The sequence below is a fragment of the Chiloscyllium plagiosum genome, unplaced genomic scaffold, assembly GCF_037043375.1.
Source record: "Chiloscyllium plagiosum isolate Xiang-an unplaced genomic scaffold, Cpla_swu_hap1 HiC_scaffold_42, whole genome shotgun sequence".
NCBI lineage: Eukaryota > Metazoa > Chordata > Chondrichthyes > Orectolobiformes > Hemiscylliidae > Chiloscyllium > Chiloscyllium plagiosum.
The window spans coordinates 3,666,855-3,682,802 of NW_028270180.1; the positions used below are offsets into that span (position 1 = coordinate 3,666,855).

Consider the following 15,948-nt stretch of genomic DNA (forward strand, 5'->3'; position numbering starts at 1 on the left):
TAGCAGCAACAATTCCACAGTACCCATCAAAACCATTAATCATCTTGAACACATCAATTTGATATGCCTTTAATCATCTATAGTAAAGGGATGCAAGCATAGATCATCAGTACAATCTGTCCTCATAATTTAATCCCTTTAGCCCCTATATCGTTCTGGTGAATGTATGCTTCCACTGATCAAAGCCATCATATACTTTTGGAGGTGTGGTGTCCAGAGAAGAGGGTTAACTTCAGAAGATCTCTAGCCAGAAAGTATTAATTTATCATAGACAGTATGATAAAGCACTACATCATGGAAAGCATGACATGAAGTTTGACTGATACTATATCAAGAAATAATATCAAGACTTAAGTCTCAATAAGGGCAACTGGATTATGATCAGGAGCTGCAATGTGCTTATTTGTCTCTCCTTAATCATGGGGCATCATAGCTTTCCAGCTGATATTTGTCAAGTCAGTACAGACTGGGGACTGAATCATGACTTCTCCCTGACTAAGATGCTAGAAGTCGGAGTTGATAGATGTGAAGCTGGAAGAGCTCAAAACCCCTTAAGATGCTGTCTGACCTGCTCTGTTCTTCTAGCTTCACATCTATCAATCATGACTTTTCCCTGCTCTGGATGTTAGATGCACTGCATAAAGTACACTCTTTGGCTCAAGCACTCCACTGTTCAGAAGGTCGATACCCCCTCCAATTTCTATTCAGTACTCTTCTAGAGCAATGGATGACAATTATTTACACAGTACAGACCTTCATTTGGTACTTGACTTTCCCTGCATAGTGTTTTACTATAAAAGCTTGCTCCATCACCGCTGGGAACTCGATATAATTGTTCCCTTCATACTGCCGCTTGAATTTTTCCAACAGCGTCTGATTTGTTGCCTGTGGAAAACTGAATTGAAAGGAAAATAATTACATTTAAATGTCAGCTGAGTGATTCTTATCTGCACAGAAACATCAGGGATCTAGTTAACCTAGTGGTTCCACAGCTTTCACAAACCATCTCCTTTTACTGAAGATGGAACTTTGTTGGACAGGCTTCACCTTTGGCTTGTACTGAGTTAACTGATCTCATCTGGAGTGGGACTGTATTCAGGAATAGTACCCCTAGATTATAAAGGGAAAAGGAATGGGTTTCAAAAAGAAAGAACTAATTTAATGGTCTAGCTCAGTTGGCAGCACTCAAATAGAATTAGGTCACACATCAAAAGCCCCACTCCAAGACTGGATCACCTAACTGACATTGCTAGAATGACTATGATAGCAAGAAATGATCTTGGATAATGATGATGTAGAACCAATATGAGTGGTATACGACTACACTAGTGGGAGTAGTCTAAAGAACTACCCATCCCCAAAACAGTATCAGTTCTGTAGAACAGAATAAACCATGAAATACTGAGGGCTTAAAGAAAAAGTCAGTTGACTAATCCTGAATGACTGTCATCTTCATGCAGATTTGGAAAATCAACTTTGCAAAAATAACAAGTAGAATTTATTCGGGACAGTTTTCTGGGTCAATATGTCATGGATCCAATCAGGGATCATGCGATTTTGGTTCTGGCAATGTATAATGTGGCAGGTTTAATAAGTAAGAAACTCCCTAGAGAAAAGTGACCACAGCACAGCGAAATTTAGCATTTAGTTTGAGAGCGAGAAACTTGGTTGAAAATATCTGTGCTAAACAAAGGGTAATTTCGCAGGGATGAGGTCTGAGTTGCCTTGATTGGGAAAGGAGTATAGTAGAAAAGATGATTGAGGAACAAAGGCAGATATTTCAGAAATTATTTCATGACTCAGTGTAAATATAGCCCAGTGAGGAAGACAGGATTCTAGGAAAAGAGTTTCTCGGAAGGGAATAAACCAACTTTGATTAACTAAGGACATTAAAGACGGTTTCAAACTTAAAGAAAAAAAACATACAATGTGACAAACATTATTGGTAAACCAGAAGATTAGGAAAGGTTTAAAAGCAAAGGATGACCCCAAAAAAATGAGGGAGAAAATACTAGCAAACAAGATAAAAATGGACAGTAGGAGCTTCTTTAAATACATGAAAAGGAAATGAGGGGCCAAAGTGTACAAAGGCCACCTAGGAGAACAAGGCTGGGGAAATACCAATGGAGAAATGGGAAATGAATAGGATAAGTACCCTAAAGGATGCAGTAGCAGACCATTTAGAAATATATAATAAAATCAAGACGACTCTGCATGGCTTCATGCAGAGTTTACTAGCATTCTTTGAGGAAGCAAAAAGCAAGATAGATGAAGGAGAACCAATGGACATAACATATTTAGATTTCCAAAAGGTCTTCCACAAGGTACTACATATAAATCTATTTCATAAGAGCCAGTGGTGTTTGAAGTTGTATATTAGCATGGATAAAGCATTTGTTAACTAATAGAGGATAGAGAGTTGAGATAAAAGGATGCATTTTCAGCATAGCAAAATGTAACTTGTGGAGTCCAACAGGGATCACTGCCGGGTGCACAATTATTTATAATATATATTAATGCCTTGGGTGAGGGTTTAGTACGCTATCGCTAAGCTTGTCAATGATGACATGAAAATGGATAAGGCGGCAAATGATAGGGACAATACAAAGAATCTAGTGGGATATAAACAGGTTGCATGAGTGGACAACAATTTGGCAGAAAGAACACAAGGTGGGAAAACATGAGGTTATATACAGGAAGAATAGAAGAGCTGAATATTAATTAAATGGGAACAAGTGCACAGAGAGATTTGAGGTCTACATGTATAAAACAAAGTTAGAATAAAAGTTCAGTCGGTAAGAGGGAAGGCAATTGAAACATTGGCCTTTATTTCAAAGGGAATGGAGTATAAAAATATGGTAGTCTTGCTAAAACTATACAAGGCAATAATTAGATCACAATCCAGAGATGATTCATTACATTGATCCCAGGTATGGAGGAATTCTTTTATGTGGACAGGTTGAGTAGATTAGGCTTAAAAGAATGGGAGCTGACTTTATTGAAATATATGATTCTTATGACAGAATAGGTTCCAAGGTTGTTTCCCTTTCTGGCAGAATCTAGGACTGTGAGCATAATTTCAGAGTAAGAGGATGTCAATTTAATATAGAAATGAGGTGTATTTTAGTCAATTTGTGGAATTCTTCATTGTACAGAGCTATCATGGCTAGGTTATGAAGCATACTTAAGGCCAAAATGGACAGATTTTTAATCAGTAAGGGGAAAAAGGCAGGAACATGAAGTTGAGAATTATCAGATCAGTTATGATCTCATTGAATGGCAGAGCACTTGAAGGGCCAAATGGCCTACTTCTGTTGCTACATCCATTTGTTTATGGTCTTACTCAGATTTGGTAATTCTTTCCATGACATTAAGTACCAGTGGCAGGACAAACTCAATGGGCCAAATGGCTTCTTCTGTAATTTATGATTAAATCAATTTTTTGTGGGAAATGGCTGTGCATGAATCAGATGCCACATTTGTCATATTAAAGTATTATTGTTTTCAAATAAATAATTGATTAATTGTGAAGACCTTTCAAACACTTCTGAGATATGGTAAGGTATACGGATGACACTTTCTTTAAAAGCACCAGATTCGTTACAAGAACAGAAAATGTTCGTGAGAATATTGAGCTTGAATGGAAGACTCTCAACTATACCTTTAACCTATATTTATGTTTCCAAGTGCTCTCTCTCAGAATTTCAGCAATTCTACATTTTTATAATTTTCTGAAGTAATGATATTTTTCATAAGATAACCAAGTCTGGAAGATATTCTAGCAGTGTTGGTTGTCCCAAGGGTTGGGTTTATTGTTCACTGACAATATAGGTCACAGCCAAATCATGTTGGTCTCAGTCATGAGGCTTCATACTTAAGTAATATGATCCAGGATCTTATAGCAATCTCAAACCAATCGCTCACCATCTCCTGGACAGGAACAATGGTGATAATAATCATAACCCTCTCCACTTGAACATCTATTTGATCCTGTGGGCCAATGAGTCAGAGGTCCACCTTGGAGCAGGAAAATGCTACCAACCAGCCATACAGATATCCATTATTTACAGCTATTATACATCATGTTACTGTTATGAAAATTCAATTTTGTTTTCATCAGGGATTATATGTCAGTCACTTTCTGGTTCCAATTTGTGCTTGATTTACACAAAATAAAATAAAACCTCAGATTAAATTGCACTGCACTGACCAGGCTATCCTATTTGATACTCTATGTGAATAAGAAGCTGTAATTATCAGGTTAAAAGCAAATTACCGCGGATGCTGGAATCTGAAACCAAAAGAGAGAAAATGCTGGAAAATCTCAGCAAGTCTGGCAGCATCTGTAAGGAGAGAAAAGAGCTGACATTTCGAGTCTAACTGACCCTTTGTCAAAGCTGTTGTTACTCCTTTACAAACTATCTGTTCTACGGAATAACAGGGAGCAGTGAGAGCCTCAATCTTTGCAAATCTCCATCATGGATATCAGAAAAATGATTGTTTATTGGACAGATTCAAAAACAACCAAAATGATTTATCCAAACTATTGGCAGCACCCCTTTGCCCCCATATATCTAAGTCTTATTTATTTCCAACCATATTACCCAGGATTAGCTAGTTATTGATACCAATATAGCAAAGAAAAAACAAAATGAAATGTAAGCTAATTCTCATCCTGCATTACAGTCTTCTGGCTGCTTTTACATCAAATCAGTTTTAATTTAAATGCTAGAACAACAGTTCATTGCACTCATACCCACTATGTCCAATTCCCTTATCCTGAAAGTGGCCTCAAATGACTCTTCTTCCATACCATGTAATGGATGCTCCTAATTCATCAGGAATTGATCTATGGCTAATGGTATTCTTATGCACCAGTATACCTTAGCACTGCACAATGCTCCTTTTGAATGCAACCTAAGCTTGGAGGGAATAATCTGTGATCTGTGCAGAGTAACTTTTATGATTCATATGGACAAACTAGTGAAATTTCAAATATTCCAACCCACCAGTTAAGACCGCTGAAATTCCAGGGTCAACACTGTACAAGAAGAATTACATGTTAAAAATGGACAATGTCAAATAGAAAGTGAGGACTGCAGATGTTGGGCAGTCAGAGTCGAGAAGAATCGAGAAAACCTGTGCTGACATCTCCCCCACACCTCTGTCCAAGGGCCTAAAGGATCTTTTCACATCTGACAGCTTTTCCTGCACATCTCCCCACCTCATTTACTGTGTCCGTTGCTCTCGATGTGATCTCCTCTACATCGGGGAGACAGGACGCCAAATCGCGGAGCATTTCTGAGAACATCTCTGGGACACACACCAACAGCCCCACTGCCCTGTGACTGAACACTTCAACTCCCCCTCCCATTCCACCAAGGACATGCAAGTCCTGGGCCTCTCCCACGGCCAAAATCAAGCCACTCAACAACTGGAAGAAGAACACCTCATCTTCTGCCTCGGGACCCTTCGACCACATGGCATCAATGTTGACTTCACTAGTTTCCAATTCTGACCTCCCCCACCTCATCCCAGATCCAACCCAGCATCACCCTCTTGATCCCACTTGTCAATCTTCCTTCCTACCTATCCGCTCCACCCTCCGCACCGACCTATCACAAATCACCCCTCACCTGCATCCACCTATCGCCTTCCCAGCTACCTGCCCCCCCCCCGCCCAGTTCCACCCTCATCCTCTTATTTATCTCTCAGCTCCCTTCTCCACCACCCCACCCCTCCTTCCAGATGAAGGGTTTATGCCCGAAACGTTGATTTTACTGCTCCTCGGATGCTGCCTGACCTGCTGTGCTTTTCCACATTTTAAAATGTCAAATAGAAGGTTGGTTTAAAAAACATTCACCAGATCATGATGTTTGTGATCAGTTTGGAACAAGAAGTAAAAGAAACAATAATTCTGGTAGGCTTAAACTAAACTAATTATATGTTAATTAACTCACCTCACAGAGAATTATATTAAAGTCACTTAATAACAAACATGTATAACTTAGCTATGTGCCAATTGTGAAGGAAAATAAGTATATTAAAAGATTCACAAAGTCAGGAACAGCACTGAAATTAACCTACACACTTAAGAAAAACACTTTGCATTTGAGGCAGCCACAGTCATTGTTTAAAAGCTGAGGAATAACCTTTTAGGAATGAAATCAGGAGAAATTTCTTCACCCACAGGACAGTGAACCCATGGAATTCACTACCAAAGGACAAGGTAGATATAGCTCTTCTGGCTAAAGGTGCTAAGGGATATGGGGTAGAGCATGGGATTATGCTATTGAGCTCAATGATCAGCCATGATCATATTGAATGGTGGAGCAGGCTTGAGGAGTTGAATGGCCCACTCCTGCTCCTACCTTCTATGTTTCTATTCCAATCATGGAACAGTCCACTTTCTGTTCAAAAACCCACTGCCAGCCTCCAGATTATTTGGCTGTTGGCCCATTTCTAGTCTTCCTTGATGCTATTATCAGGAAGTAATTGTAAAGTATTCCAACTAAGGGTCTGAGTAGCATCAAAAGTTAGAACAATAAAGGTTTAATCGCTGAGTTCTTAAGATTATGGGCTTGAAACGGTTTCAACATATTAGACGTCAACCATTAAAAGGTCATGCTTGAAATCACAGTCAGGTATAATGCACAAACAAAACTCTCCTAAATTATTTGCTTTACTGTTTTAACAGACACATTAACCAGTTAATTTAAACAAGTGACCATCCCCCTTTATATGATGAACACAGGAATTTGATACTGTTCTACCCATATTTCAAACTCACTCACTATTAACTATAGTGCATTACATCAGGTTATTCTGAATACTCACTTGCACTCCTCATCCAATAGGTGCAGTAAGCCTGTGGGTTTCTTGCTGATGAGATTAATACAGCCACTGTTGTCTGTATGATCTATATTGTGCCAACTGATACCTTCTGACCTGTACTCCTCCTGTAGGGCAAAAAAATTAAGGTTAAAGAAAACACAAAATCAGCAATATAAAGGAAACTACAAGGAGCTTACCGATCTAGCAAAATGCAGATAAGGAATATATCTACATATTTCTTGCCCTCTTTTCCTTGGACCTTTCTATTATGTATTTAGAATCGTACAAATCTCCCAGACAGAAAAAGGCCGCTCAGCTCATCAAATCTGTGCTGGTCAAAAACAATCACCTAACTATTCTAAACCCATTTTCCGGCACTTGGCCCATAGCCTTGTATGCCTTCGCATCAGGAGTGCACATCCAAATACATGGTAAGTGTTGCTCTTAAAGATTTCAGATTCCCACCACCATCTGGTTTTAAAAAAAACTTGCCTCACATCCCTTCTAAACCTTCTGCCCCTTACCTTAAATCCGAACCCCTGGATCATTGATCCATCCACCAAAGTCAAAAGTTTCTTCCTGTCTGCCTTGTCTATATCCATTATAATTTTATACATCTCAATCATGTTCCCCCTCAGTCTCCTCTGCTCCATGTAAACAACTCCAGCCTATCAAATCTCTCTTCGTAATATTTCTGGTGGAGGTTGACATGAATTGATACCCAGACTGTGTCATGGAATCCAGACATTTGATGTTAACACAAATGTTAATTTCCAGCCAGTCCAAATGCAGAGAATATGGTTTCACTTATGGAACGACTCAGAGAAAAGTCAAATATTGATGGATCATAGTATCAGGATTACTAGAAACGCCCATTTCCTGGCTCACCTGTATGCAACTTAGCAAAATGATTCAATACTAAACTCAGTGTTAGTGTGGTCAGAGAAGTCTCTCTCCTCCTTTCCCAAAGACTGATTACGATATACTGTTTGAAGAACTGCCAATCCACTCCTCAGCATATGCTGCTTCATTTTCAGGTCAGCATTTCAGCATAAGGGACCTAGGTTCGAATCCACCCTCAGGTTACATATTTCTCCCAGTATCTGCATGCGTTTCCTATGGGTGCTCCAGTTACCTCCCACAGTCCAACGATGTGCAGGTTAGGTGGACCAGCCACATTAAATGCCTATAGTGTCCAGGAATGTGCAGGGTGGATGGATTAGCCACGGGAAATGCAGGATTACAGGAATAGGGTAGGGAGATGGGTCTGGGTGGTATGCTCTTTGGAAGGTCGGTGTGGACTCAAAGGCTGAATGACCTGCTTCATATTGTAAGAATTCTATGATTCTATCATTACTTTTGAAGTATTGTCTTTTTGTTTCAAAGGATAAATCAATTAGCGTATTATTTACAGCCCTGGCTCAACTAATATTGCAGCACTCTCAAACCACAGTCAGTAACTTTCAGTTTCAAGTCACTAATTAAGCTAAACGTGTCCCAGCTGTTTTTTGTATAGGTCAGGGAAACAAAACACTATGCACAATGGGTTCTCAAAATTTTTGACATTTGCCCAATTAATACCTCAGATAGTTGAATCAGTAATCTCATTGCTGTGTGTTGCTTCTGTTAAGGACCATGCCAGACCCCCTCAGAACATTTCAAGAAGGTAGCCCAGAGTCTAACTTTGCTGGCTGTTTTAAGCAGGTGTACAAGTTTGTTTTTCCAACTTGAAAGCCCTTTCCTGAGGCAATATCTATGAGCTATAACCAAATTGGCCCTAAAATCCATCCAAGGCAGACCTTTCGGAAACGCTACTTTTACAACCTCTCTGAAAAAAAAAGCCAAGGACAGCATAACCTTGTTAAAGCAGCACTGTCACACTTCTTAATATTTACCAACAAAACAAGAGCTATCATTGTTCAGATAAAAATATTGAGTCATCTGCAATGATGAAAAGCTCTATAAATGCCATCATTTTGCATTCAATGAAAATATAATACAGGAACAGGAGTTTACACCATCATTAACCACTACTTCTGTCCCCACCCCCCTGACTCAACTTATCTTCAGTCTTGCCCTGCCATGCAAGAAAGTATAAATATTACAGGCAGAGGCAACAGCAATGATAGCCCCCTTTCAACTATGCAAACAGCATTTAACAAGTGAGAAGCTAGAGAGAAAGGGGCATCACAAGGAGGCTGCCCATATATGACCTCATCTAAAATTCAGTTTTATTCCTCAAGGACTGCAAACTGCTTGCCAAAGTGACACTGGCCCATTTCCAGCCAAAGAAAAACAGCTACGTAATGTGTTTTTGTGTTCCAGCAAGCACTCTTTCCTAGTCTCAGGTCACAGCGTTATTAATATGAAAGGCATTTATAACATTTCCACACTCTGTCAGCATTTCCTGGAATTTTTGGAAACAAAAAAATTTAATAAGCAAATTTATTTAGTCAGTCACAGACAAAAAATATTTATCCTTTATTTCAAAAAAATACATATTTAAAATAGCCTTTTTCCCTAATAGCACAATACAATTATTATATTGCAGCTTTGTTGAAATATGTTTAAAACAATAAATTAAGCAGTTGAAAAGATTAAGCTTGTAAGGAAATACACAATTCCAGTGATAGTTCTTTACCATTTAAGGAAACTCACATAAATTAATACTGCTACATTCCCCCAAGATTGTGGTTAAAAATCTGGCAAGCTTGGTAACTGGCTTAGCACCATTAGTATATGGGTCACAGATGGCATAAAAGCTTTTAAACTATTTGAAATTCCACAAACAAACATCCCGGGCAAGTGCACACACAGTGCAGCAAGACTGCTTTGGCAGTAACCATCTTTCATGTCCACCCCTTTGAGAATATTCATGCAGCCAAGTTTACATACTCCACTACTTTGCTTCAACAGCATCAACGCTGAAAGATAAAGCTCAGTCCTGCTTGACCTCCGCAAACTACATACAAGATCTGGTTACATGCTTTATTTAATATGTTTCTCACAGCTCCAATGACGTGACACTTGAAAGGCAAGATACCTTCTTTAAAGATAGGACTCAGCACTTGCCCCAAAGATATTCAACATCCCACATTCATTATGCTTACAATTTCTTATAGAACAGTGACCATATCAAAATGTTTTGGAGTGCTAAGGACAAAATCATTCTTGTTAAAATAAAAAATTGCATTTTGTTATGGGACATCTTCATGGCAGAGGGGACTTGAATATGGCCATCTTGTCCAGATCTGGAAACACTACTACTGTGCCACAGGACCCCAAACACAGTAGAACTCAAACACACAATCTTTTGCTAACATTACAATCCACATCGAAGTCATTAGACCATGTGACCATCTATTCTTAGTCAACAAACCAAGAAAACAACCATTAGCCATCAAAGTCTTCACAAACTACTACCACAGTTCTAACTCCAAAGCACTTGTGCTATGCTCCTAACAAATCCAAGCCCATTTTTTCTAGAACTGTTAGTACTCAAATAGCATATTAGATAGGGTGCAGTGTGCTAGTCATAGCTCTGCTGGCAGCATATTCATCTCTGAGTCAACAAGATTTAAGTTCAAGTTCCATTCCAGACTTAAGCACCAGAAGGAAGGCCAAAATTACAGCATTGTTGGAAATGCCATCAAACCAAGGCCCTATCTAGCGGATTGGGTGGACAGAGATTGTAGCATGTCCTCCAGCATATTTCAAAGAAACACAGATGAGTAATCCTGGTGCCCTAGCCAATGTTTATCTCTAAATTAACATCAGAAAATAAAGCAGATTATCATTATCACACTGTTGTTTATTGGAGTTAGCATCCAGATTACCGACATGACAAGTGACTACATATCAAAGTACTTCAATGGTTGTAAAGCACCTTGACATATCTGATGTTCATGAAAAATGTTACATAAATGCAAGATTTTCTCTCATGAGTGAAGGTGACCTGATCTGCCTTGCCCTTCTCAATCTGTCCGAAGTCTTGACCACACCATTCTTCTCCAATGCCTCTCCACGGCCATTCAATTTAGCATAGCTCCATTCAGCAGATTCCATTATTATTTAACTTTAGTTACAAATACCTACAATAGTTTCTCTTCTTGTTCCTGCATCGTAATCTCTGGTAATGATCTATCCATAGGTACCTTCTGTTTTTCCATCTATATGTTGCGTCTCAGCAACACCAACTGAAAAGTTCGTTTTCACATGATGACAGCCAGCTCGACATCAGAGCCCTTCTTCAGGAATGGCTTATGCCCGAAACGTTGATTCTCCTGTTCTTTGGATGCTGCCTGACCTGCTGCGCTTTTCCAGCAACACATTTTCAGATCAATTACAACCCTGGTGTGACATATGACTTCAAGGTTAACTTCCAAGCTTATGTTAGCACCACTCAGACCACCTGTCTCCATCAACATGACAACACCATACTCCATTCCTGTCTCTGCTCATTTGCTGCCTAAACTTTTATCCATGTCTTCACTGTCTCCAGATTTGACGAATCCAACATGTTCCAGGTTGACTTTACACATTCTTTTCATAAACTGGAGGACATCCAAGATTCTGCTGTTCATGCCCCAACTCAAATCAAGTCCTGTTCATCTATCACAAAGTAGTTGCTGGTCTACAGTGGCTCAGAATTAGGTAATATCTTGGTTTTAACCTGACCATCCTTCCATTCAAATCACTCCATGATCTCCCACTTCCATATCTCTGCAGCCTCCTCCCATCCCACAACACTCCAAGATATCTATGGTCGTCTAATCCTGACATCGCCAGTTTCCCTGATTTTAATGCCTTCACCTTTGGTGGCTACTTTCAGCTGATCAGGTACTAAGCTTGAGAATTCCCTATCTAAACCACTTCACTGCCTTTTGCTCACTAAAATATAGCTCTTTGACCAAGCCTTTGGTTATATCAACAAGGGCCCCTTATGTGAGCGGACAAAACATCTTGCTTTAAAATTTGGTGTAATTTCGCAAAAGTCAAAATGGCTGGTAAAACTCCACTGGCACAAGTGGAAATGATGTTAGCCATGTCAACTGGTCATAAAAGCTTCGTGGTTTCTCTGCACACAAGCTGCTGCCATCACCACGTTCCATGTGCATACAGAGGTTAGCACATGCACAGAGTCCCTCAACTTTGTCTAAGAGCTTTGTGGTCTTAAAACTGACAACCAATCCCACGTGCTGCTTCAGCCCTTTCCTCCTCTGTTCCAACTCCTCATGCTAATGCAGTCTGGCTTTGGGGGGGGGGGGGGGGGGGGGGCTACTCAAAAGAAAGCAAAGTCTTATTTTATGAAGATCCCTCAAAATGCTTGAATAATCAGAAGTAGTGTGATAATCAAAAAGACCACTGAACTTCACGAGTTCTTAAGAGTTATAGCGGACACAAAATATTAACCACATTTTTCTTTCCACAGATGGTGTCCAACCCGCTGAGTTTGTCCAGCATTCTCCTTTTATACTTGTATTGAAGAATACTGGAGGTGAACAAGGTGGCTTCAGAAGTGGAGGAACAGAGAGTCACTGGACTGGAGAAAGTAGGAAGGGTGAAGGCCACATGAAGACAAAGGTAAAGGAATTGTAAATTCGAGGCATTGCTTTGGAGCATTAAAAGAGAAAAACCTTTACAACCTCTGTACGTGTCTCTGTCACTAACAGATGAATATAATTAGTGTATTAAAATATGGGTCAGTTAATTAGTTCAGCTCTAAACATAACCTGGCACTGTTCCTCTCCCCACATCCTCAATGATAATTTGGACACCCATTGAAGGGCACACAACACACTCTCACCCAAAAGTAAAAATCAGAAATTCTATTAATTAACAATCAATTAAGAAATTAAATTTTATGATTCTGAAAAAGGAAGTTTTCATCTTAGTGAATCAGTGCAGGGTTCTTGATTTTGTTTTAAAAGAACTTTTGGATAAGAATGAAGAGAAATATTGGAAAAGAATATGACCATCTTTGCCGAGGTGCATGCCTAATTAAATTATGTATCCAAACAATGCTAGCAATTAATACCCGTGTGCTCACCGACAATATATTAAGCAAAGTAAGTATTTTAACAAAGCAATAAACATCAAAGAATTGAAATAGCTTTTTAAAAAATTTATTTATGGTATGTGAGAATGGCTGACTAAGCCAGCATTTATTGTTCATTTCTAATGCCTTGGAAAAGGTGGTGATGAGCTGCCACCTTGGAACTGCTGCTGTCTTTGGATTGCAGGTTTACTCACAGTTCTATTAGCAGTGAGTGACAGGATTTGGTGCCAGGAACACTGAAGGGATGGCGATATTGTTCCAAATCTGGCTTGGACAGGAACTTGCAGATGGCGGTGTTTGCATGTATCTGCTGCCTTTGTCTTTCTCAACAATAGAGATTCTGGGTTTGAAAATGCGCTACCAAAGAAGCCTTAGTGGGTTGATGCAATGCATTTGGTAGATGGTTCACACTGCTGTAATGCGCACAGGTGAAAGGAGTGAATACTTAGGATGGCAAATAGGAAGTCAATCAAGCAGGCTACTTTGTCCTGGCCTGTGTCAAGTTTTCTGAATGTTGCTGGAGCCGTACTCAATAAGTGGACCATAATCTATCACACTCACGACATGTGCATTGTAGACAGTGGACACATTTTTGCCCATAGGAATACATTTCTGGGTTTTCAATTAATAACATACAAACTATTAAATATAACTTAAGGTGTCAGTTTGGTGAGGAAAATTTATACGGTGAATAGTGCACAGGAGTACCTTGTGGATGACATCAACTACTTACTCCTGCATTCTATTAGTCATAAGCAGAACAGTTAACTTACTTCAAGCCATGATAGCAAGGTAGGGAAAAAAAAATCTTACGACCGTGTGAAAAGGAATTCATGTCTGAAAAGATATTCAATGCAATACTGAAAGCCAACACATTGCTGTGCCCTGGAGTGGCTTTTGCCCTCAGAAGGATTTGTCACAAGAACTCTCAATGTGGTCTGCGTTACAGTTAGCATCGGTATCCACCGAAAACTGAAGAGTTGAATTGTCACATGAATACCCACCATTGTCTGTGAATAACCCTTGTAGCATACACCAATTATCACATTGCTGAAAATGTCCACAAAAGATGAAGCTTTACTGGCACATTGACAATCTAAGCTCATGCTGAGCAGTATCTAGTCACGCTGGTAATTATCTTAGTTACAACACGTCTTGACAATGCTTGGATGTCTGCATGGATCTCATACCCTTAAGACCAGCACATTATAAAGATCAAAATATTTCAAATTGTGGGAAATTTGTGAATATAAAACCAAGTGTAGCATATGGGTTACAATGATGCTTTCCAAAATTATACTAACAGATGACTTATTTTTTTAAAATGCATCCACACAAGTTCCTTGATATCTCAGTGACCAAATCCACACAGTAACTAGCAAGGTTCCAGACTGAAATGGTACTAGGTAGCTACTTGCAGCTTGGCCAGCTTTTGAAGATATAAAATTAGCTTCAGTGCTCCAGGATAATGAGGAGAAAAATATGCAAAATATGGGTGGAGAAGGGACAAGGTTCCACTGTGATGCGCAACATTTTTGTCTGCCATCACTACTGCTCAGGGAGAAAGAATCCATATACAATAATGTCCTGAAATGAGTAAATCAGACATGAGAAAAAATATTTTGACTTGAAATGACACATCCTTTAGGTTCAGCAGTAACACATACATGAATGACGCATCATCAGAATCATAATACAACCAAAGCTTGAGAACAGAGAATTACCTGCTCCCTCTCTCAGAAATGGGAAAAGCACCAACAGGGATATTGGTTGATCATGCAAAAAACTATTTTTGAAACTTGGGTTTCGGTGATATCCCAACGTCAATCACAACAGGACAACTTGAGTGACACCATTTTTTCTTGAAAGCAATGTAACCTGTTTTGGTAAGTAGGTAAGTGCTGAATTTTGCTTGTTGTATTCTTTAGACCCAGTTTTTTTTTTAAAATAAAAGTTAGCTTTAGAGGGATGGCAGTGAAGGCAGTGCAATGTTCCTCCTGCAACATGTATGAGGTGAGGGATGCCATCGACGTCCCTGCCGATTACACTTGCAGGAAGTGCACCCATCTCCAGCTCCTCCAAGACCGTGTTAGGGAACTGGAGCTGGAGTTGGATGAACTTCGGATCATTCGGGAGGCAGAGGGGGTCATAGATCAGAGTTATAGGGAGGTAGTAACTCCAAAGATGGCAGATAGATGGGTGACAGTGAGGGGGACTGGGAGGAAGCAGCCAGTGCAGGGACCCCCTGCGGCCGTTCCCCTCAAGAACAAGTATACCGTTTTGGATACTTGTGGGGGGGATGACTTACCAGGGGTAAGTAACGGGGCTCAGGTCTCTGGCACGGAGCCTGTCCCCGTTACTCAGAAGGGAAGGGTGAAGAAGAGCAGAGCAGTAGTAATTGGGGGCTCGATAGTTAGGGGCACAGATAGGCGGTTTTGTGGGAACGAGAGAGACTCACGTTTGGTATGTTGCCTCCCAGGTGCAAGGGTACGTGATGTCTCTGATCGTGTTTTCCGGGTCCTGGAGGGGGAGGGGGAGCACCCGAAGTCGTGGTCCATATTGGCACCAACGACATAGGTAGGAGGAGTGCCGAGGATGTTAGACAGGCTTTCAGGGAGCTAGGTTGGAAGCTCAGAGTTAGAACGAACAGAATTGTTGTCTCTGGTTTGTTACCCGTGCCACGTGATAGAGATTCGAGGAATAGGGAAAGAGAACACTTAAATGCGTGGCTACAGGGATGGTGCAGGAGGGAGGGATTCCGGTTTTTGGATAACTGGGGTTCTTTCTGGGGACGGTGGGACCTCTATAAACAGGATGGTCTACACCTGAACCTGAGGGGCACCAGTATCCTTGGGGGGAGGTTTGCTAGTGCTCTTGGGGGGGGTTTAAACTAACTCTGCAGGGGCATGGGAACCCAGATTGTAGCTTCAGGGTGCAGGGCCTGGAGTGTAGGGAGGTTAGGAACATGGCATCAATTTCCAAGGAGGGTGTCTGTAAACAGGAAAGTGGCTTGAAGTGTGTATACTTCAATGCAAGAAGTATACGAAATAAGGTAG

The 15,948-nt window shown here is 40.2% G+C and overlaps 1 protein-coding gene across 4 annotated transcripts in view; it reads right to left on the minus strand.

The window, feature by feature from the left end:
* Positions 1–15,948, minus strand: part of LOC122542431 (unconventional myosin-IXa) — a 370,841-nt gene that overhangs the window by 136,882 nt on the left and 218,011 nt on the right. For all 4 annotated transcript variants that reach the window (XM_087982055.1, XM_087982054.1, XM_087982053.1 and 1 more), the window contains 2 exons: positions 6,838–6,959; positions 754–895 (listed from right to left, as the gene is read on the minus strand). In XM_087982055.1, coding sequence (XP_087838181.1) covers positions 754–895; positions 6,838–6,959 — 264 coding nt within the window. The remainder of the gene's footprint in view (positions 1–753; positions 896–6,837; positions 6,960–15,948) is intronic.